The sequence below is a fragment of the Lygodium microphyllum genome, chromosome 5 (assembly GCF_053477565.2).
Source record: "Lygodium microphyllum isolate KBCC chromosome 5, Lygodium_microphyllum_v1.1.10, whole genome shotgun sequence".
In the NCBI taxonomy this organism is placed as follows: Eukaryota; Viridiplantae; Streptophyta; class Polypodiopsida; order Schizaeales; family Lygodiaceae; genus Lygodium; species Lygodium microphyllum.
In genome coordinates, this window is record NC_141139.1 from 20,947,014 (window position 1) to 20,971,048 (window position 24,035).

At 40.1% G+C, this 24,035-nt stretch overlaps 1 protein-coding gene across 2 annotated transcripts in view; it reads right to left on the reverse strand.

Annotated features, from left to right (window-relative positions):
- Positions 1 to 280: 280 nt before the first annotated feature.
- The window catches only part of LOC148035583 (ubiquitin-like-specific protease ESD4), a 76,428-nt gene continuing 52,673 nt past the window's right edge, over positions 281 to 24,035 (reverse strand). The window contains exons 9-10 of one of the 2 annotated variants that reach the window (XR_015690845.1): positions 464 to 666; positions 281 to 362 (exon numbers count right to left, since the gene is read on the reverse strand). Coding sequence is in view for 1 of the 2 variants with exons in the window: in XM_087677541.1 (XP_087533667.1) it covers positions 604 to 666 (63 nt within the window). In the remaining variant the exon portion in view is untranslated. The other variant, XM_087677541.1, reaches the window with a different exon arrangement.

A 24,035-nucleotide genomic window follows, 5' to 3' on the forward strand; every position in this document is an offset into this window, starting at 1 on the left:
TTGCTTTTGGTGAAAAACAAAAACCCTTTGAGAGCTATTCACTCCATCAATAAGAAGCTTGTGGAGGCATAGTTATGAAACTTTTATCACACAGCATTCCTTCAATAACGCAAAATTACTCTATGTTCCTTCCATACAACCGAACTAACGTTAAGAAGGCACTATGACTCTCACTCCCAAAAGTAAATTGAAAGACAATCGTGCTAAAAAGTGCTTTAAAATAGATTTGAAATACAATACCCTTAAAAACTACATAATACCCCCCCCCCCCCCCCAAAAAAAGAAAAGTCACCACTAAACCACCAACTAATGCTACGGAGGAGAGACAAGTGAACCTGATGCTCCCATCCTTACCCTGCAATCTGATAACAAAAATTGAAGATCATTATGATTTGCTATAAGTAAAAGGTGTCAGCTTAAAAATGGACCATCAGCTGAACATGCAATTACTATGTTACATCACCCTTTCAAGAATTTCATACGGGTGTGATAACAGAGCCATGATGAAAATAGCCCTCGTTACACTGTTTTGTGATGGCCAACACTTGAGTGCAAGGACTGCAGCATTCCACACGCCAACTCAATTTGTGTTGTCCTCACTAATCATCTTGCCTTCAGTTGAAGAAGCTCAAGAACAGTTCTTTTCCTAAAATACTCCATATCTCCCTGCAGTGACAACAGCAATAAACTATCAAAAGTAACTTTCAGAGTTACATAGCAAAAGGAGCCAGTCACATTAGCTTTAACAATGAAGAAAATTTCAAATCGACGCTACAAACACGATCCAAGAATTTTGAACAAAGTCGCCCTATTCTCCACATTAAAACAGATCTGCTGGTGCTGGTGCTGGTTTAGCCAATGAAACCAGTCACATTAGCCTTAACAATGAAGAAACTGTCCAATTATCTGTAAGGAACCAGTATGATATGAAGTGCCAGTCCAGCGATTTGAATTAGATCTAGAAACTTAAGAGATCTCTCAAGAGGCCTCACACTTGTTTGATGACCCTATGATAGATTTGGCACTAATGCAAGTGATTTTGCAGGTATATACAAGAAAATTGGGAGCTTTTCTTTCGTGCATGCCCACAAATGGTCCAAACAACAAATCAGACTGGCTACACATAAACTTGGTATGTGACATCTTTTTCAAAATGCATTCAACCCTGTACTATACCACGTAAAGCAGTATGGCAGAAGGTCAAGTATGATAGGCAAAAGTTTCCAATGCTATTGCACCCTTTGCCTATTCCTGACAGGCCTTGGCAAAGCATTGCGATGAATTATGTTTTTATCTTTCAAGGACACCTACTAGAAATGATGGGATTTCGACAATCATATGTAGGTTCAGCAGAAACATGCTCATTTTCTACATGTTCGCAAGAAGATCAAGGCTGCTCATATGGCACAAATTTTGATGCAGCACATATTTAAGTATCATGGCATGCCAAAATCAATTGTCAGCGACGATAGACATCCTCACATGACCAGTTTGTTTTGGAAAGGGCTGTTTGCAAATATGGATACTATACTGAAACTTGCATTGTCCTTTCATCCACAAACTGATGGGCAGTTTGAGGAAGCAAACTCTACCGTGCTGGACTCTTGAGATGTTATATATTGAAGCACAAGTCACAGTGGGATCAGTTTTTGCCATTGGTTGAGTTTGCATACAATAAGATGGTGCACAATTCCACTAAAAACTCCCCTTTTGAGATAGTGGAAGGTCGAAAGAAAGTTGCACCAATTTTGCATACAAAAGACAATCTCCGAGGCTGATAAGTATATCGAGAACATGGATGTGCCTTATCAACAAGTCAAGCAAGCCCTTCAAAGATCATAAGAGAAGCAAAAGAGGGCAGGTAGTATGCACCGACCTGCATTAGAGTTTATAGAGGGCAATTGGATATTGCTGCATTTTGAAAAGGCAAGGCTGAAAATGACAAAGGCAGTTTATATCCTAAGCTGAACATGCATTATTATGGAAGGGACCTTCAAAGTGTTGGAAAAGTTAAGTGATGTGGCATATATGCTAAATTTGCCTCCAAAGCTACAAGGCCTTTCAATATCTTTACCTTTCATGTTAGATTGTTAAGGCCTTTTCATGGGATGTATCACAAGATGCATCCACTCAAATTCAATGGGCAGCTAAGGAGGTGGATAAGATTTTGGTACCTAAGTAGATCTTGGCACACGAAGAAAGAAAAATAAGAGGTAAAGTCTCCAAGTGCTACTTGGTGAAGTTTCAAAATTGCTCACCAATGGATGCAAAATGGATGGAAGAGGAATATATTTCACACAAGTGCTATGTGATTCACCACTATTGAGAGGCATTGTTTATGCTCAGTTTATGCATTACTTTGCCTCCATGGTCGAAACAGTGTTGATTTATAGTAAATAGATGCATCTCATATGGTTCTAACATCAATTATGATTCATATGTACAACTAGAGATGTTGTTTAACAATAATCTTGCTTATCAAGTACGATACAAAACGGTACAATAAAATATAGTCTTGAATGGTAACTTAAGATTTTTTAAGGTATGGTACAATAAAAGTATGTTAATCTCTCCTAAAAGCTACTTTGAAATGAATCTTTTTCAACAAAAAGAAAGATAAAGAAGTTTAATTCTCAAGAAACATAATCCCATGAGAATCACATTAGTACAAAAAGCATTTAACTCATTCTAGAAGTGCAGATCGGACTAGGAAAAAAAATATCCATTAAGTTGGTATGTCACGATACTGACACATAAGGTACGGTACCTAAAGTATGGTAAAGCATGAACCCTTTCATACATGGTACCAATGCACCTATGACTACGATGCAACATGTTTTGCTAGTTGTGTTCATACATTTTTGCCACACTACAATGCAATTGAGGACAATTGCAATGATTTAAGAGGAAGGTCTATCATCACAAGGATGTGAATTTTTAACTAATGGCTTTGGCATGATTAAGTTGTGCACATGTGAGATGCATAGACAAAATGGAAGTTAGATTGGGCACGGTGAGAGTCCAAAACCCTAGTTGGGCCATCCAACACACTAGCAAAAGTTGTGATAAGTTATGTTGGATCGCTGTCAATGGGTGCCTTGTGACAATCTTACCTCTAGGCATTAAATGTGCCCTTGGAAATCACTTGTCATGCCATTGGGCTAGAGAAAAATCAAGCATTCAATGCTTACAACAAAGGATTGATAAAAGTTAAAAAGGCTTTTATGTTCAAAGGGCTTAGCACATTCAATGTGGTGTCATTGGGCTAGACAAAAATTAAGCATTTAATGCTTACACCTAAGAATGACTAAAATGAAAAGACTTTCATGTTCAAAGGGCTTAGCACATTCAATTGTGGATGTACAATGGACGATTTCCAAGTTGGACCAAGTGATTTTTGAGTTTCTACAATTAATTATTGCTGGAAATTCATTCCTGGAGGCTGATGTATACATTAGCAGGTGTGCCACTTGGCACAAGGTGAGAGAACATGCCATGCAAGGCTGCCTAAGGCCATTGGGAATCGGCTGAGACACAAAGGGACAGTTTTGCGCAAGGTGATTACCAGTGTGGACAAGTCTAAGGGCTACTACATCAATTTTGAGCCAAGTTTTTGAGCCATGCAACGGCAAACGCGTGCTAGAATCCATCAGGTGAATGCATTCTTAAAGCAACTAGCGAGCACATTTTCCCCTAGATGATTAGCAAGAGATAACAGTTTGACTCCTCTAGCTTAAACTTGACATTTTCTCTTTCCTTTGCTAATTTTTTCTCTCCTCTCAAATTAGCACTATCTCCATATTAATATCCCTAAATCGTCCCTCCTCAATTGCATTGAATCACATTTACAGGCTTTGAGGTGGCATGGTGTGGTGATTCCACATGGCAATATTGTGTGGCATCTTAGTCCCTTTGAGCATTGTTGTTCAACCTAAGCATTGTTGTTCAACCTAACCAATTGCATCAATAGGTCCCTCAAAAGCTAAAAGCTAAGTTTGGTTATTGGAAATCTTAAGCCTGGCCATTTCATGTGCATCTCAAAGTGGCACAGACTACTATGTTGCCCATGCTTAGCTATTTTTTGCCGCTTTTGCCTTAGACTAGGACTACATTGAATAACATTATCAAGCATACCCACTTCATGTTGTGGAAAAGGGATTCAATGCATTCTCCTATTCCCTAGATTTCCTCGAATTGTGTTTATACCCTCAAAGCATGAGTGATGGGGCTGTCTTGGATCTTGAAACTCGCAGGATTGCTCTCTGTTTGTCACTTTTTCAAGCAATCTGTACTAGTCAACACCCCTAGGTCTCTGTTACTCGATTTTTCCCTGAAGAATGGACACTTTTGCATGGTAATACTAAAATTCAGGGTTCACACTTATACATGCTCAATATTAATTCCTAATTTTCAACAACTTCATTGTTATCACAACCCATTTGGTATGCTCATGGAGAACTATTCTTCAAAAGATGCAGTGGCATGCAATAGAGGATAGATTATTTATCAATTCCTTGCAGATGGATTTGTTGGCTATGTCTCGCTTTCTCTCTTGGGAAGGAAAACAAAAGGATTGGCCCAAGTTCTATTGGATAGGTTTGGTCTTTGTTGTTGATGTGACCCTATTAGCTCGTAGTGTGTTGATGTCTATCCACACAGCTAGACAAATTTTTTAGATCCCTCCTAGATACCGTAATCTATGGGGAAGAACTCAATGCAGTTGCACGATCAACAGCCCTTCCTAACACTAGATTCTGATCATCCTTGGCAAGATTGAAACCTTGAGGGTTGACTTAGTCTCGAGTGTACTTCAGTAACCCAAATCTATCACCTTATGATTACAAACTGCCATTGGTTGGTGACCAAAGCCAATGTTGTTTTGGGACTACACAAAACCAATACATGATGGAAATTGACTATCATGCAAGGATGGCTCAATAGGACTCCATTCAAATGCAAAGTTTTAGTTTGGCGAGTGCTAACAGACGACCTGCCTGTTGTTTCAACTCTTTCCAAGCATCATATTTCAAATGGCAGTTGTTTTTCTTTAATTGTGTGGAGTCTTCTCACTATCGATTTATTTCCTATCCATTAGCCAAGAACTACACCCTCCTGTCAGACATTTGGAGAGCTATAGTCGACGAGCCTTTGATGTGCCCATCTGATTGGGTCTAGGCAAAGCAAAATATCCCACTCCCACAGTCATACAAGAAGGTCTTGTTTCATTTTCTTAGATTCTAGGGGGGGCTGTTGGCACAATGGAGCCACCCAAAATGCATTCATCTTTGATTTGGCCTCTGAGACTCAAAGTCATATTGCTAAGCTCTAGAGTCTTCTCCACTTGCAGTTGGATCTTATTTAGCATGCTTGCCTTCTTTCTAGGGAGGATTTACTTTCTCGGCATACAGCAATTTTCTTATTCTCTACTGCGTCTTTTGTATTTCTTATGTTATTAATACAATTACTCATCGTGAAAAAAAACAAACAGAGAGAGTGCTCAAAAGACTGTAAACAACACCACAAAAGTTCAAATGGGCTGATTGAGGGAGTGTGCATGAGAGAGAGAGAGAGAGAAAGAAGAGAGATCGCAACATGAAGACCTGCAGGGGTGTCCTGGAAAAATGACACCTGCTGTCCTGCACCATGCAAACCTGCAGGGTCAACCTAGGTCCTACACCAACATGACCTGCTATCAAGTACTGTGCAAACCTGCAGGGTCAACATGCAGAAGTGACCTGGAGAGAGAGAGAGAGAGAGAGAGAGAGAGAGAGAGAGAGAGAGCAAAGAACAGGCCTTCACACAGCTAGGCCTTCATGACAATAAACAGCAGAAGAACAGGCCTTCACGACAACAGACAAGAGCAGAACAAGCCTTCATGAAAACAACAGAGGCCTCCACGCAGACAAGCGCAAGGTTCATGACAGAAAAATAGGGTTCACGTGATCAACTCAAAGATAGAAGACTACCTGCATGCACACGTCTGGCAGTAGTCAATCAAAAAGAGAAAGCAAGACAGAGGAAGAAAAAGAAAGTGAACAGGTCACATTTTGACACTAAGCCTGAGCTCAATACAACTTTCATAGATCAAGTAGTGGAAGCCTTGGGATCAGATCCTGAGCCAGAACATGAAAGGGTACAATGTACGGAGGAAATAGCTCCATGCACCAATACACAGAAAGATGTGAAATGCAACAAACATGATGCACATGATTCCATGATGATCTTCAAGAGGTCTATCCCTTCTGAATCTCTTCCGCATTCGTATGCCCAGGATGTTAACCAGTCTGATGATCATTAAGACTTGGATTGGAACCATCTACTAGAATTTGCTAACTCTTTGCTGGGTAGATATGTTCAACTTAATCATAACAATATTCTCAATTGTGATGAAGATGACATTTTGGATACTCATGTTGATACATAAAAAGTGCTTCACTCCTTTGCTTTTTATGAGTGTGAGTCATTCTTCTTTTCACAACCAAGCTTATAGTGCCACATTGGATCTGTCAGTGGTAGACTTCCACTTTGCGGTGTGATTGTGTAGAAAAGATTTATGTGGGCCCCAAGCACTTCTATGAGGTCATGCTTACATCAGTCACAAGAATCGAGATGGCCCTTTAGGAAAACTGCCCCTCTTTTTTGATAGACAATTGGTGCATGTGGTGCCGTGGAGACCCACAGCTGATTTCCAATGCTTGCTTAAACAAGCATGTCAAGCACAGGTTGAGGTGGAAAATTGCCCTGCAAATTACAGGCCTCTATTAAGAGATGCAATGGCAACCATTGGTACTATTTTAGTGCCTCCCACTACGAGGACAAGCAACAAGATTTGATTGCGGGATACTACAAGGAAAAGAGCCGATTGGTTGTGTCTTAATTGCACTAGTATGCATCGATTATGGTTTCAACTAAAATCGGACATGTTTGCTTGCCACTACTTCTCTCATGGCAAGCTTGGTCATTTCATGGCTGAGTGCCCAAAAAAGATACTACTCGTAATATGGATATCGGTATGGTGTTGGATGCACTAATCACTAGTACAGAGTGTGCAAAAAGATTTGGTTTAGGACAAGCAGCCTGTACTATCTTCAAATCTTGATGAATCTAGATGGATTGATGTTCAGCATAAGAAAGGCAAGAAGGTTAACGCTCAACAATCCATAGGTCCATCAACAAGTGCCCAAGATTCATTACACCCCAAATGTGGCATGTTCGAGTCCACCTACACTTCACCAGAGAACAAGTTGAACTAGGCACCATTTGCCTGGAGTTTGTGCCATCGTCCAACAATTTTACAAACATTTTCAACGAAGTAATTGGATTTTTAGTACTTGCTAACCAAGATGGGCATGGTGCACCCTCCCCTATTGCTTCCAACTAATAAGAGAGGTTGATTCCCCTCCACATTGACAAGGGACACCTTTCTTCTCTTGAGGGAGACAATTTTGATTCGAGTTATTGCTTCAGAGACATTTATTAATTTGTACATTGTATCATTATCCACATCCTCTGAATGACCATGATTGTAAAAGGGTACTTGGGTAAGTAAATAATTCCCCTACAAGGACACTATCCAAGTCGCATCATTGCATCGCATTTTGCATGAGTATGATTATTTGCATTGCCTCTTGCATAAGTCCAATGCATTTGCATTCTATTCTTGTAAACATGCATCTATGTGCATCCATCCCTTTTCCATCTTTTCGAGTGATAGACTCTACATCCACCATATTTGTGATAACTCACAAGGCAATCTCCCTTGCTTGCTCAGCTTGCTTAGTTTTCTTCCTCCTTTTTTGCTTCCATCTCATGCCCTCCATAGTTCTCTTCATTACGAACGTCCAGTGGTAGTTGGAATAGTTTGTTTGTATTGTGAAGGTCTTCGGTCTCCTTTATTCTCCCCAAAGGACACAAATTACTCCACAACTTATTGAAAACCCTCACATAAAGTAAATAAATCAATCAAGAGCTCAAAGTCTAATGTGATTCCATCCACCTTTGCAAGTCCTAATAGGCCATTGGGCAGCTGACAAGTAACCTTTGGCCAATGCCTTGGCCTCTGTTGGGTGATCCCTTGGGTTGCCTTCGTAAGATAATCATCACCTCTATAGTCTTGGTAGGTAACTTGCCAATCGATGTGCACCCTTCGCCCGATGCCCTAGTTACTTCAAGGTGGGATGCCTTAGGAAAACGAAAAGAAAATTTCAGCTTGGGCTAGTGCAATCCCTATCTAGTTCAAGTTTTGGGCCTAAGAAGAAGTGCTAAGCTAAAATGTATTAGCCTTATTAAAACAGCCCCAAAACTCAATTTTTTAATAAATTAACTTTTTATTAAAAAGCAATGTGTTCTTAGAGAGTATGCGTGGTCCATAAGCACAAAGCCTAATTGGAAGGACTCAAACTTTCTATAAATAGGCATGTTGCTCTCCATCCAACCTTAATCTCATTTTTTATTAAACCTTTTACTAACTAAACAGCCCCAAAACTCAAATAATTGATGAATTAAACGTTTTATTGAAGTGCAATCCCTATCTAGTTCAAGTTTTGGGCCTAAGAAGAAGTGCTAAGCTAAAATGTATTAGCCTTATTAAAACAGCCCCAAAACTCAATTTTTTAATAAATTAACTTTTTATTAAAAAGCAATGTGTTCTTAGAGAGTATGCGTGGTCCATAAGCACAAAGCCTAATTGGAAGGACTCAAACTTTCTATAAATAGGCATGTTGCTCTCCATCCAACCTTAATCTCATTTTTTATTAAACCTTTTACTAACTAAACAGCCCCAAAACTCAAATAATTGATGAATTAAACGTTTTATTGAAAAGAAATGTGTTCCTAGAGAGTGTTTGTGGTCCATAAACACAAACCCTAATTGGAAGGACCCAAATTTTCTATAAATAGGCATGCTGCCCTCCATCTAGCCTTAATCTTGGTTTTACAACTTGCAAGTACCACAGCTTTGCTATCCACACCCCGTATGCAAAGGATATCTCAACAACCATCCACCATTATCTTGTACCATCAAACGCCTGCTGTCCAACCATTCCTCACAGATTCAAACTGTTTCACGCCACATCTACCTATTGGTCATCAAGGTTGCTGCTACCATCGTCCAAAGTTTACATTTGCTGCTACACCTTGCCTAAGCAACTACATTTTGCCTTGTGCTGCTGCCACCATCAGCTGTTGTCCACCATGAACTTGCATTTTGTGCATCTTACTACCACATGTGCAGTTTTCTCCTGCTGCTGCGTTTGGCTGTATGGGATCCTCCATCAACTACCACATCATCATCTTCAGCTGCGTTTGCAGTTTTTTCTCCGTCTTCATGTGTCTATCAATGATCCAACATCCACTGTTGCGTTTGTTACTGCCGGTCACTCATGGAGGCTGCCTTGCTTCGTTTCAAGATCCATCAAAGTATGACAACTGTAACATTAATGTGACATTAAAGTGATATTTAATGTGACATTAAGGTCACAAACATTGAATGTGACATTAAAGTGACATTTAATGTGACATTAAGGTAAATTAAGGGGAACATGCACGAGGATGACCGTCCGGGCTCTTGGGCGCCCGAACGGGATTAAGGGGAGCCTAGAACTAAAGAGAGTCCAAGAATAGTAGGACTCACCAAGGTTTGACGGCTGGCAATCGGATCACGATAGGTCTGGCCAGCAATAAACTAGCCAAGGCTGGGAGGTGAAAGGATCACTCGTGCTCATCCATCCCGACTGTTTTTCTTCTGGCTTCATGGTCTTCATCTGAGTCATCTGTCATTGGTATCAGAGCCGACGGGTCTTGTCTTGTGGATCCGTGAAGCTGTTCGAAGAGAAGACGGAGCGGATGGGTTTTGCCCAGTTGACCCGTGAAGTCGTTCGTTTTAGGCGCCCTGGTAACAAGTCGACGGATTTCGCCTTGTCGACTAACCCGTGAAGCCGTTGGTCTTAGGCGCCTTGGTAACACGTCATACTAATTGACGTAAGGCTTATCTTCGCCACGTCACGTATTTTATGGCGGGGGAGCTATCTTTTACATCGAACGTTGTATGCTAGATCGCGCGACGAATTCTGGCTGGAGCCCGTCTGTAAACGCATCAACGGACCTGACGTCTTGTTCACCTTTCCGCAGGGTGGTCCTTCATTTTTGTGAAACTGAAGCTATTTTTTGATTCATGTATAATCAGTCGACTGCACACTTTGGAATTTCTCTCGCCAGCCCCGATTGCACTTGCATCACAAGTACAAGCTCAGCAGAGAACAAGTTCAAGAAAGGTGTATTGATGGCCTGCGTGAGCATTAAGAAGGGGGCTGAATACTAGCTATTTCTACAAAGAAGCTCCATTTCCTGCGTGACCGACTTTGTTCGAAAGATAAAATTTGTTCCTTACTCTTCGGGTTTATTTATAAACCAGCAACAACTGCCTGCCATTAAAACCAGGGAAGTACTTTACTTTGTATGCAAATTTCTTATCTTTGCTTTCCAATTCCAGTGTATTAATGGCAAAAAAAGGGAAAGAGAGAGTAATGGAAGGTTCTAGTTCTGGGGACCATCCTATGGTAAATCCCCATGAATCGGAACTGCAAGAAGAACAGTGGGAAGAATTTTTTGCTACACGAGAACAATTTGATGATCTTACTGCTCGTGTATAGGCTCATGGGGTTCAAATGGAATTTTTAACCCAAACACTCACTGAAATAAAATCTCAATTAACTTTATTGTTAGAAAGAGATAAAAATAAGATAGAAACCTCGGATGTCCCATCTTCATCGAAAGATTTAGATGTGACTATACGAGATCCTAAGGAACCCCACCATAAGTTGAGGGATAATCCAATTCTAAAGGATATGAAACCCCCTCAGTTTCACGGGGAGGAAAAAGATAGAAATAAAGATACAATCTTTAATTTCCTCCAAAAATGGAAAGATTTACATAAACTTAAAAATACTCAACCACATCTCCAAGCACTGGAGGCTAGTTTAACTTTAGGGCCCAAAGCATATAAGTGGTGGCGAACTTTAAAGGAGGTAAAGAAAATACCTGAAACTTGGGCTCAATTTGAATCCGTCTTTTTGAAAGAATTTATTCCTGAAAATGAAATGGAAAGAAATTGGGAAGATTGGGATTATGTCAAACAAAAGAGAAAACCCCTGCTGACATATTTGAAGGAATATCGTGAGATAATCCTCAAATTGGAAGGAATAGATGAATTTCAAAAGACAAGAGGATTCATTAGGGGACTAGATAAAGCCTGTAAAAAGGAAGTAAAAAGGAGTTCACCTAAGACGCTGGAAGAGGCAATTAAATTTGCATTGATCAATGAAGATAGTATGCGTCCAGGTACACTCACTAGTCTCACTGATATGGAGCCCAGTCTAAGGAATTGGAAATCTCAAAATTTGTGGGCAAATTTAAAAGGAAAATGTCATTTTTAAAGGGTAAAAAACAACCTTTTGAAAAGAAACCATATGTGAGGCCAAAGTTAAGTCCTGATGACTTTGATAAGGCCCAAAAAAAAAAGTTGTGTTTCAACTATCTATCCCCTAACCATGCTGCTTGGAATTGCCCTCAAAAGAAAAAGAGGAAAGACAAAGAAAAGGATAAGGACAAGGGCAAGGGAAAAGAAAAACAAATCCATGTAGTGCAAACCTTAGAATTAAAGGGGCATGAAACGTATAAATCTTTACAGGTCCTGCACATGGATGTACAACACAAGTGTTGTATGTCAACTTCTATGTGGCAGCCTACTTTTGGGCCACATGATTTACTTAGAGTACATGGATTGATAGCTGGAAAGAGGGTTAGAGTCATGATTGATGACTCTGCTACACATAATTTTATCAATTATGCACTTGTCAAAAAATTGAAACTTCCCCAACAAAAGAGTGGGCATCAATATGTTGTTCGTATGATGCAAAGCCTAGACAATAAAATATGGGATACAATGGTATCCAATTTGGAAATTGAGATTCAAGGATGTAAAGATAAACTTGATTTCCAAATTATGAACATGGAAAGAGCTGATATTGCTCTAGGGAGGGAGTGGCTATGGGGATTGGAACCATCCTTAAAACGTACTTACCATCATAATACACTGGAATTTGAAAGGGATGGTAAGATTTTTGTCATTCAAGGTAAACATGAAGTATCTCATAATCCTTTGCTGTGTTCTACTGAAGTTCAGAAGTTGATAAAGAAGGAATTTTGTGAGGTATATATGTTATAGTCTCTTCCTGTACAGAACACTTTTACTTTCTGTAATATAAAGCAACAATTTTATTATGTTTGTGAGTTGAATGTTAATAATGAATTAAGTAGTTTGTTAGATGATTTTAAAGATGTGTTTCCTTCTAATTTACCAAGTGGCCTTCCACCAAATAGGGGTGATATAAATCACCCAATTGACACAAATAAAGATACACACCCTATTTCTAAACCACCATATAGGTTAAGTGAAACACAGCATCAAGAAGTTGAAAGACAAATTAAGGATTATCTTGATAAAGGGTTTATACAATCCAGTAATTCACCTTGGGCCTCACCAATTTTATTAGTAAAGAAAAAAGATGGTTCTATACGACTCTGTGTTGACTATAGAGCACTTAATAAAATAACGATAAAGAATAAATTTCCTATGCCCAGAATGGAAGATCTTTTTGATCAATTACAAGGGACAAAATTCTTCACAAAGATAGATTTAAGATCAAGCTATCATCAAGTACGAATTAAGACACAAGATATTCCCAAGATAGCATTTGGTACTAGATACGGGCATTATGATTTTTTGGTGATGCCTTTTGGCCTCACTAATGCACCAGCTACCTTTATGAAGCTGATGAATAGTGTTTTACGACCCTATCTAGGACATTTTGTAGTAGTCTTCTTGGATGATATCTTGATCTTTAGTAAATCAAGAGAAGAACATTTGGAACACTTACGATTAGTATTTCAACTGTTAAGAACACATTCCCTTTATGCGAAGAAAACTAAATGTGAATTCTTTGCACAAGAGGTCAAATATTTGGGACCTATTATCTCGAAAGAGGGAATCAACATGGATCTAGAAAAAGTACGGGCAATTATTGAATGGCCATCTCCAAGGAACTTGAAAGAGCTGCAGATCTTCCTAGGTTTATCTGGATTTTATCGTAGATTCATTCGAGATTATGCCAAAATAGCTATTCCAATGACAGACCAACTTAAAGGGAAAGGAAAGAGCTTCAATTGGGGAACAGACCAAAATAAAAGTTTTCAAAACCTTAAGATAGCTATTGCTACAACTCCAGTATTATTAATAGTGGATCCCAATAAACCATTTGTGATTGAAGTTGATGCCAGTGATAAGACAATAGGCGCGGTCTTATTACAAGAAGATCGACCAGTTGCTTTTGAAAGCAAGAAATTAGACCGTGCAAAACAGAATTATTATGTTTATGAGGGGGAGCTATATGCAATAGTACATGCAATGAAGAAATGGAGACACTATCTGTACGGTGCCAAACTTTTGATTTTATCGGATCATGAAAGCATTAAGTGGCTTAATGATCAACCGGATTTACACGGGCGTAAAGCCAGATGGGCCGAACTCCTCCAAGAGTTCGACTATGAGATAAGATATAGAAAAGAAAAATATAATATAGTAGCTGATACAATTAGCAGAATGCCCACCATTAATGAATTGAGTTTTACTCAGTTCACTTCCAACTTGCTTGAATCTTTAAAAGGGAAATGTCAGGTTGATCCAGCATATTCCAACATATGGGAAGCAATAAAAAATGGGGATCCAATTGAAAGTGCTTCTACTGAGAAAGGAATATCTGAGGATGTTCAACAAGGAAATGGAGCATCAAGGGTTGCTCAAACTGGATTCAAGTGGAAGAATTTTACCATTGATAATGGTTATTTACTCTACAAGGGTAGGGTATGTGTCTCGAAAGATACAGAAATAAGGTGCCAGATACTCTTTGAGTGCCATGATATCCCTAGCGCGGAACATCCAGGAGTTAATAAGACTTATAGTCTTATTAAAAGGCAGTTCTATTGGCCTGGAATGACTAAGGACGTCCTTGACTATGTGGTCAAATGTAATAAATGCCAGGTTAATAAAGCTGAAAGATTGAAAATGGGAGGACTTCTCCATCCACTAGAGATTCCTTCGGGAAAATGGGAGAGTATCTCCATGGACTTTATTGTTGCTTTACCCAGAACACAAAGGGGGCACGACTCTGTGTGGGTGATTGTGGATAGGTTAGCCAAAATGGCTAGGTTCATTCCAACTTCAACTGATGTTAAAACACCAGAATTGGCTAGATTGTTTGTAGAGAACATATACCGATTGTATGGCCTTCCGGCAAATATAGTTTCTGATCGGGATAGAAAATTTGATAGCCAATTTTGGCGTGCGGTATTTAGGAAATTGGATACTAAACTTAGCATGAGTACGGCAGATCATCCGCAAACTGATGGGCAAACTGAAAGGGTTAACCAAATTCTTGAAGATATGCTTAGGGCATATGTAAGTAAAAGGCAAACTAATTGGGAAGAGTATCTACCGATAGCAGAGTTTGCATATAATAGTGCCAAGCACTCTTCCACTGGATATAGTCCATTTATGTTAATGTATGGGTTTCAGCCTAGAGCTCCTTTTGCAGTAGGACTGCATAAGGAAAAGGTTTAGGCAGCTAAAGATTTTTTGGAGGATATGAATAGTATGTTGAAATTTGCTCAAGAAAATATTAAAAAAGCTCAAAATCGAGCTAGAGCATATGCAGATCCTCACCGAAGAGACATCTCCTTTGAAGAAGGAGAGTTGGTCTATCTTAAGGTGCCTAAACAAAATAAAACTATGAAAAAGGGACAATGTCCAAAGCTTTCACCAAGGTATTGTGGTCCTTTCATAATACTTAAAAAGGTAGGAGAATTAGCTTAGAAGCTCCAACTACCTGCTGGTAGTAAAATACATCCAGTTTTTCATATAAGTAAATTAAGGAAGAAGCTGGGTGATTTGGATAATTTAATCTTGAATAATGATATTGAGGAGCTATTAAATGACCAATCTAATCCACATGAACCAGAAATAATATTAAATGTTCGTAATAGACGAACAAGGAATACTATTTATCAAGAATGTTTGGTTAAGTGGAAAGATTGTTCAAAAGAAAGCTCAACATGGGAGCGAGTAAGTACTTTAAAGAAAAGGTTTCCCAATTTACAGTTAGACCTTCCAAGTATCGTTTTCGAGGACGAAACCGATTCTTAAGGGGAAGGAAATGTGACATTAATGTAACATTAATGTGACATTAAAGTGATATTTAATGTGACATTAAGATCACAAGCATTGATTAAAGTGACATTTAATGTGATATTAAGGTAAATTAAGGGGAACATGCACGAGGATGACTGTCCAGGCTCTTGGGCGCCCGAACGGGGTTAAGGGGAGCCTAGAACTAAAGAGAGTCCAAGAATAGTAGGACTCACCAAGGTTTGACGGCTGGCAATTGGATCACGATGGGTCTGGCCAGCAATAAACTAGGCAAGGCTGGGAGGTGAAAGGATCACTCGTGCTCATCCATCTCGACTGTTTTTCTTATGGCTTCATGATCTTCTTCTGAGTCATCTGTCAACAACTCTCCAACTCACTCTCTGCCCCGATCTTGAACACACAGGAGTTCGAGGGTCAATATTCTTCACTACATAGTGTGTATTGTATTGACCATTGTATTCTTTTCACTATTCATTCTTCATTATTCATTGTGTTCATCATCTCTGAGTTACCCTAATCCTAACTACTTTGTATCAATTTGTGTGTTTGTCATACGATTGTTTTTGCGTTTAGAATGGTAGAGCATTTCTTTACATGGTACCAAAGCTAGGTACTCACTGAACAAACCTAGGGCCTTGACCAGAAAGCTCACCTCGAAAGCAACAACTACAAAAGGAAAGATGATATTGAAGACTTCCACACCTACTCATTTCCCAAAAGAGGCTATGCCAACAACTCAGCAAGAGTAGCATCCACAGTGAAGATATAACAGGGTTTGCACTAAGGAAACATTGAGACAAACACAAAGAGAAGAAACTCTAAAGTGAATGAATATCGTAAATGAATATAAGAGTATACAAAATGCCCAAGGGCAAAGCAATGTAGCGTCTAAGAGTGACATTCACCACCGGAGACAGATCCCAAGTATTGTGACTACTAATCGAAGTGCAGAAGTCAAGGAAAACACCAAACGCTAATCATTAGAGGGTCAAAAGACTGAGGCAACACCAAGGATGATGTTTGAGGCACTCGACGGCAACAAAAAGCTACAAACACAACAAGGCTGCAACCGCCAACAAAAGGAGAATGAGCCGCCAACTGCCACTTGGAGAACAAAAGAACCAAACACAAGTTGCACACCGTCGCTTCATGCAAAGGAAGGGCTGTCACTTGTCATCTAGCAGATGGAGTGTCAAACACAAGTAGGAGAAGCCAGTTTTGCGGATTGGCAATGGCAAATGGACCAACCCAACAGAATGGAGAAAACCTGCACAAAAGGGATTAGATTGAATGGTGGACAGCCTATCTATTTGTAGTTGTTGAAGGGTGCCCCAAAAATTGAGGGTTTTGGAAAACCACTGAAACTCTGTCCGAAAGCTCTTGAAGACGATTTCCTCTTCTTGCCTTTGCTGCCCTATTCTAAGGAGTTCAAAAAGTGCATCAATTCAGGATCTTTTGCCAATTGTACAAGCATTTTAGCTGCTATCCTCGGCTGATCTTTAAACTCCTCATCAAATTCCTCTTCCTCTTGCTGGTCATCAACTTCAAAAGACCTAGAAGGACCCACATTTTAGTCTAAACCAACATTATAGCTAGTTGTCCATGCTACATGCCTTGTCCAAGGTCAAGCATTGCAAGACAATGATGATCATACTACTCACATCTTGATAGTTGAGTGCAACAAACTAAGAATATGGACTAGAAAATCAATTGTAAGTCTTTCTAGTTTTTAAATTTGATGGTAAAAGTGCCATCATATATTATCATCAAGAAGTATCTTGCATATGCACTACAAGATATATCGTGAGTCTTTTAGTCCCTAAAACAAAAGACTGGACAATTGCCAATGTAGGCAATTGGGAGCATAAGAGAGAACAACCCCTTTTTGGTGAGCAACATGTCATCTGATGTGTTCATCCGATGTGTACGTAGGGCAATCAAATAGGTGTGGGCTACTTAGGATCCATCCAATGAGCCTATGGGGAAATACAAATAGGTTGGGTCCCTTTAAGTTGTGCCCACATGGCCAAGGGCAAAGGAAGTCCTAAGGCAACAAAAAGAAGGGAGTTCATAGTGTGTAAGAAGGGGCTTTTGCAAGTTTCTTGTATATTCATGCACTGCCAAGGCCATTTAAGAAGCGATCAAGCAAATGTCCCATGTAACCATTAAAAATAGGGTGTTTCAAGTAAGATGAATGGAAGCGCTAGGGAAACTTGCCCAAGAATTGCACAAAGGTGCAACAAACTGTACAAGCATCTCAAAGCACATGGAAAAATAATCAAATAAGGCATATTGTTGTAAGAATAAAAAGGGAATCCCAAATCCAATGGGCACAGTGAGAACCAAAGGTCTTGTTTAAGAACATTCAACAACAACCCTTCCCAAAACCCATGCTCAAGAGCATCCATCAATGAGCGCTCAAAATTAGATTGCGATGAGTCAACACACATATTGAAATCTCCTATCAACAAACCCGATCTACCAAGTGCCAAAGAGGTTGTCAATCTTCTCCACAAATCACATCTAGACAAGTGATCATTCAGAGCATAAAGATCGACCAGCCACAAGACTTCCCCATCAATTAACATTTCAACCACCAATAAATCAACCATGCACATCATTCTTGACAAGGACCAGCTGAAATCTCTCATGAACCACCATGAGCACACCAAAGTAATCCCGTGCAAAGCCCTCAACACAAAACAAACGAAAACCATGACAATCCACAATCTTTCCTACTTCACTATGATACTTGTGTTCAAGGGTGCACAAGACATCCCATTGATTATCATGTAAGATGTGCCACATCTCATGCCAGTTGCTGTGTATGCAAATCCCACGCACATTCCAAATAGCAATTCTCGTAGTGAGACTCATGTAATGCTTCTAAGTTGAATAAAGAGCAGGCAACATTCTTACATAGTATAAGGAGTATGTTTTTGAGTCTTTTCCAAGCGAACTTCAACTAGAGAGACCAAGTGATAATCCTTTTGATCTAGTAGCAAGTAGTCTGCAGCAAACGCCGTGCGCTCCCATAGCACATGACAAAGTTGCCCTGCCTTCCTGTCGATTGCTGCTGCCTGCCTGTACCTGGTATGCTGCCACCCACCTACCTTCATTTTGCTCTTCTTTGTCCCACTTGGCACTGCACTTAGAGCTGCATGCCTCCACTGCCCCAGCCACCCCCATCTCACATCTGCTTTACTAGTGGCCTCTTCCCCTCCCCTGACTCTGGCACCCCCATGCGCTACACCTTGATGCCTGGTTACCTAGAACATGCCACCACTGCCTGCACATGACCTGGGGCAGAGAACTGCCTGCTCGTGACCTGCAGAGTCCCTCAGGCTGCAGACACACATTTAACTCTTGTGGAGTCTAGCATGATGTTGAAGGGTTCTGCTAGAGAGCAACAAGGTGACAAGTCTAGTTGTCATCAAGCAGGGTGCAACGTTGCAGGTCCTGCAAGTTGTGTGTGTGTGTGTGTGTGTGTGTGTGTGTGTGTGTGTGTGTGTGTGTCACGAGTTAAAGGATTAATCAAATGTGAAATTAAAAGACGCACATGTGTTGCACATGTGAGGTGCAAGCTACTTTTTTACAGTTGAAGGCCCAAGGACCCTGTGAAAAAGATGGGTGTCAAAGGCAAAAGTTGTAACAAGTTACACTTGTTAGATTCTAGGTGAATTTTGGTGTCAGTTTGCCCCTAGGACCATTAATTGGCCATTAAGTGTCAGTGGTGACACTAGGGACTAGGCACTATTTAATTGACTAATGCTTGTCCAAGGGTCAATTAATGCATGGGACCACTTTGGGTTGCAAATGGCCTAGCCATTTAATTTTTGGATGGGCAAGGTCAATTTTTTGGACATGGATTAAGGGCTGAATTAATTTTCAGAATTAATTAATTCGAAAAATTAATTAAATGGCTGAAAATGGATTAAGAAAGCTACCACTTGGCAAAACTTTCCCATACAAGTGGAGGAAAGGCTAAATAGGGCTGAAGGGAGAGGGAAATCTCGTTTTTTCATTTTGGAGCTGTTGGGAAGAGATGTTGGATTATTGCTGCCAGCTTTTGGGGCCATTTCCCAACCATTGGAGACCATTTTGGTGATAGAGATTGCATATTCTTGACCTTGGGAAGCTGGCAATTGTTGCTGATGCACTCTCTCTTAAAGATCACAATCTCTGATGCTCCTATTGTTGTTGGTGCATCCGTTTGGGGCTAGTACAACAGGGCAACAACTGATTCTGATCAGTTCTTCGCGACAAATCTCAGAATTTTCTCTCTCTGTAGCATTCTCTCATCTCCTTCAGCCTATGCTCAGCCACTCTCAATAATTCTTAGCCATTCGGAGGAGATCTCAGCAATTTTTGGTGGGCTGATCTGTAATTTCTGCAATAAACCCTAATTTACAGCAAAAATTAGGGTTTAGCAGCCACCTTGGGATCCGCGCCAGAGATTGAAGGCTCAAGGGACTGAAATCAACAGCTGATAATTGAAGATTATCAAGGGATTTCAAGAGCCGGCCCATCCCAAATCTTGATTTGGGGCAGCATTTGGCCAGCCAAGGGTCAAATTGGAAAAGAAGTCCTAGATAAATCAAGGGGCAAATGACCCAAAAGGCTTACTGGTCATTTATGACAGCAAGAGCAATTGGTTAGCACAAGGAGATTGAAGAATCTCAAGTTGTACTCCTTCCAATTGAATGAAGCTAAAGAAATACCGCAAGGGGCGCCAGTTTTGGGGCCAACAGGGTGTCTATTGTCCAAGAATGTTATGGTAAAGTGTGTATTTCATTTTATGTGCATTTATTTATTACTGTAATTAACTCTTAAATCAGGTTATCACCACCCATTCCAAGAAGGAAGGCTGGTGTGTGTGTGTGTGTGTGTGTGTGTGTGTGTGTGTGTGTGTGTGTGTGTGTGTGTGTGTGTGAGAGAGAGAGAGAGAGAGACAAATTTATAACATGACTATGTAGTTCAACATTCAAAACTTAATAGATTATGGCCCCTAAGTCTCAAATTATTAGACTTATTCTAATTGTGTGCACTTGCATTGAAGCATCTACTGGTGTTAATATATCATGCACCGTTCATTTCTTTTTTTCTCATAATCGCACTGTTTATTTCTCTCTCTACCTCTCCCCGCCCCCCAGCAATCAAGTGACTACCGTGGTGGTAAATCACTTATTTTATTAACCCACTGACCCGGGTTTAAATCTCCCTTTTCTTAACACCTATACTAAATGACTAGGTGGAATGTAAGAGTTGAACCCAAGACCTTCGGGTCCCCATGCATTTGACTTAACCAACTAAGCTACGCACGTTTGCTCTCTCTCTCTCTCTCTCTCTCTCTCTCTCTCTCTCTCTCTCTCTCTCATGACACTGAAGAGAGAACACAGTATGGCAAGCATTTCATTGCATTGGGGAGTACACATAGAATGGTCATTTTTAACAGCATGGCACAATGTCCAAGTTCAAGAGGGCTCACATGTTGGAACGCCAAGGGGAGATCAAGAACAGTAGATTATTTGATGGGGTCACATACTTTGTTGCCATATATTATTGAATTTACTCTTTCAGGAAGACCAATTCGTTTAGTAACAAATCGTGCATATTTGAGTTTTACAATGACAAGTGGTTACACCAACAGCTCACTTGACACTCTAGTCTGTGGATACCCCAAATATCAATTTTTGTAGAACAAGGCTCATGTATATAGAACTACATAATATGATGGATTGTTTACTATGGACCCATATTGCTCTGTGGATGAGATCAAAACAAAGTTGGGAGGACTTTTGAATGTATCTGCAACACATGCTTTCCCTCATGTTGTGGCTTCCACCCCACAAGAAATTGTTGCCCCACAAAATAGTTGGTATGAAAATGAGGTTTGCGAGATGAGGACAAAGTTAAAGTGTGAGATAGCCACTGGGAATACCACACATAGACAAGCTCGATCGCCCTTTCAACACCCAATGTGAAGAAAGAAATGATGTATTTGGCCAACCTTGAGGCAGAGATATGCATGCCACCTATGTCTCCCTTGCACGGATCCCATCCATCTTGCAGTCCATACTTTACTATAGAGATGGTGATAGAGGCAATCTGTACATTGAAGCCGAGAAATGTTGGGTTTTACTCATGTCTACACTCACATAAGAGTGTCATCGATCCGCATTTAGGACACAGGACACTTTTTACTCTCCGTAAGAGAGGTTTTTTCCCCGAGTCACTTTATTCTTCATTTGTGTATTTATGTTACACAGTTTGGTCACTTACCACACATTACACACTTCTACGTGTAAATGCGCCTTAAGCCACTTGCACAACCCTAAAATCTAAGGGTTGTACTTTGTACTTTGTGTTACACACTTTTCAATCAATCAAGTGTCGAGCACTAACCACACACACTCTCTCTCTCTACTGTCTGCACACTCTCCCAAGCTGAGCTACTAACCATACCTACCAACAAGTGGTATCAAAGCAAGGTTCACCCGACAACCACATTCACCTTGGCCAACCGGCAATTGCCTTAGCTTTACTCCGTCTGCCAATGGCCACCACCCTGTCCACCAGGCTACACCGCCTGTAACCTGCCCTGTCACCGCCTACAACAACATTGCACCACCTGCCAACTACCTACTCCACAAGCATCTGCGCCACCCTACTTGGCGACACCAATAGCTTCGCCTCCTTTTTGCCACCTACAAGCCGCCATGCAGCTCACACTGCTCGCTAGTCCAACCTGACTGTGCCGCCTAGTCCGCCCACCTCTTGCAATTGAGTCTCCCTATCGACCAACTCCTCCACCTGCCCTGCCTTGTTTGCCAACTCCTCCAACCTCGCCAGCTATCCCGACAACTCCAATTGCAATGTCAACATTCATTCGGCTCGTCCTCAGCTGCCACAAGTATATTTTATTATTTTATTCAAAATATCAAAGCCAAAGCAAAGGGCTTCAACAAGGAAAGGTCAATTTCTGCTTCAGCAAGTGCTTCAATACACAAATTGCGGAAACTTGTTGGCATTTGGATCAACAAATTTGGGGCTTTTATATTTTTGGCACACAATGGCATATGTACTAAAGTTTGAGTCTAAAATTGATTGAAATCTTGCACATTGGTCAATATTTTGGGGCTTTTGTGTTTTTAGTACTGTTGCGCACTCTTATTGCGTTGGGCAGCATGTTGCTTGCTGAAATCTGAAAATTCTCAGCACATTGAGATAGTAATGGTCAAGTGTGACATGAGTTAGTTGATTACAACTTGGCATTTGCTGTAATTTTTGGAAATTTGCATATTTCCAAGTCAAGCCAACTTTTGTTATTGCTCTTGTGCATTTGGAGAAGTGACATTTATCATGGCAAATCAAGGACAAGGTGATGTCTTCACTTATGTATCAAAAGAGGATAGATTGGATGGCAACAACTATTCTCAATGGTCCTTCATGATGAAGAATGTGCTTGTTGCAAAAAAATCTTTAGGATTATATTAATGGAAAAAAAGTACGACTTGGTGATATGGCTCTTGCAACTCCTCCACAAGGAGGTCGTGGTCAAAGGCAAGCTCCCATTCAGCCACCACCCCAAAGAATAGTTGCACAAAAGGCTTGGGACACTAGGGATGCCCAAGCATTGCCGCTTATTGCATTGGCGATTCAGCGGTCTATAATTCCACATATCCAGTCTGTTGCTACTTCACGAGTAGCATGGCTTACACTTGAGCATATGATTGCTGGAAAAAATGATACATTTCTTTTTTAAAGGAGCCTGAAAATGTAAAGATGGAAGAAGGTGATGCTATGCAATATCACCTTAATAAAATTCAAGACTTGCGCGAGCAGTTGATGAATGCAAATGTATATTATTCTAATGCTCAAATGATCTCTACGACTTTAAACTCTTTGCCACCTTCTTATTTGGCCTTTCATATAGCATTGAATCCTACAATGTGAATTTCTACGTAGCTACTTACTTTTCTTCAATTGGTTAGCTTATTGCTAGCAGAAGAGCAAATGTCACTAAATTGATTACTTATTACGCATTCTCTATTTAAAAAAATTATGTCAATAAATTAATAACTCACTTTTCTTTAAGTGTTGATGATGATCTAGCATAGCCATGACACCATTTAGAAACCAGTATTCCTAGTGCATCACTTAATGGGGCAATCAGAGCACTGTGACGAGGATATCTGGTACAGGCAGTACAAGTTATGAAGGAAAAAGAAATGTCTGCCAAGTGTAAGAGTATACACAAGAACCAAGGAGTTACACATAAATGAAGATGGATTAAATTCTAGGAAGAGGAAGTGCATTAGCATTGTGTTTATGTATTTATGTGTGCATCCGAGGATGCCTGGGAACGTTTACTTGTGTGTAATGAGCATTGCATTCATTTGGGGTCATCCTCTCTCTTACAAGTCAAGGTTTGAGGTCTTTTCTTTCATTAAGAAAGATGAGAGAGGTAATTCTCTCACTAAGAAAAACGAGAGACATGATCCTCTGGAAGTGAGAAGAGAAGTGATTTTCTCTTTCTAAGGTCTTAAATGACATAAGCTTTTGTGTGGAATTCAAGCTTAAGATTGAGGCCCAAGGCAATCTAATGAACTCTCCTTAAGGTGGTTGCATGGACCACAAGTTAAGAGTACAATTTAAAAAGTTGTATTTTTTTTCTAAAAGACATGGTGAATCCATTTTTAAAATATCTCGCGATAGAAAGACGATCTCTAAAAACAACCTGCAAGGTTTATCGAAAACAACGAGATCTACAACT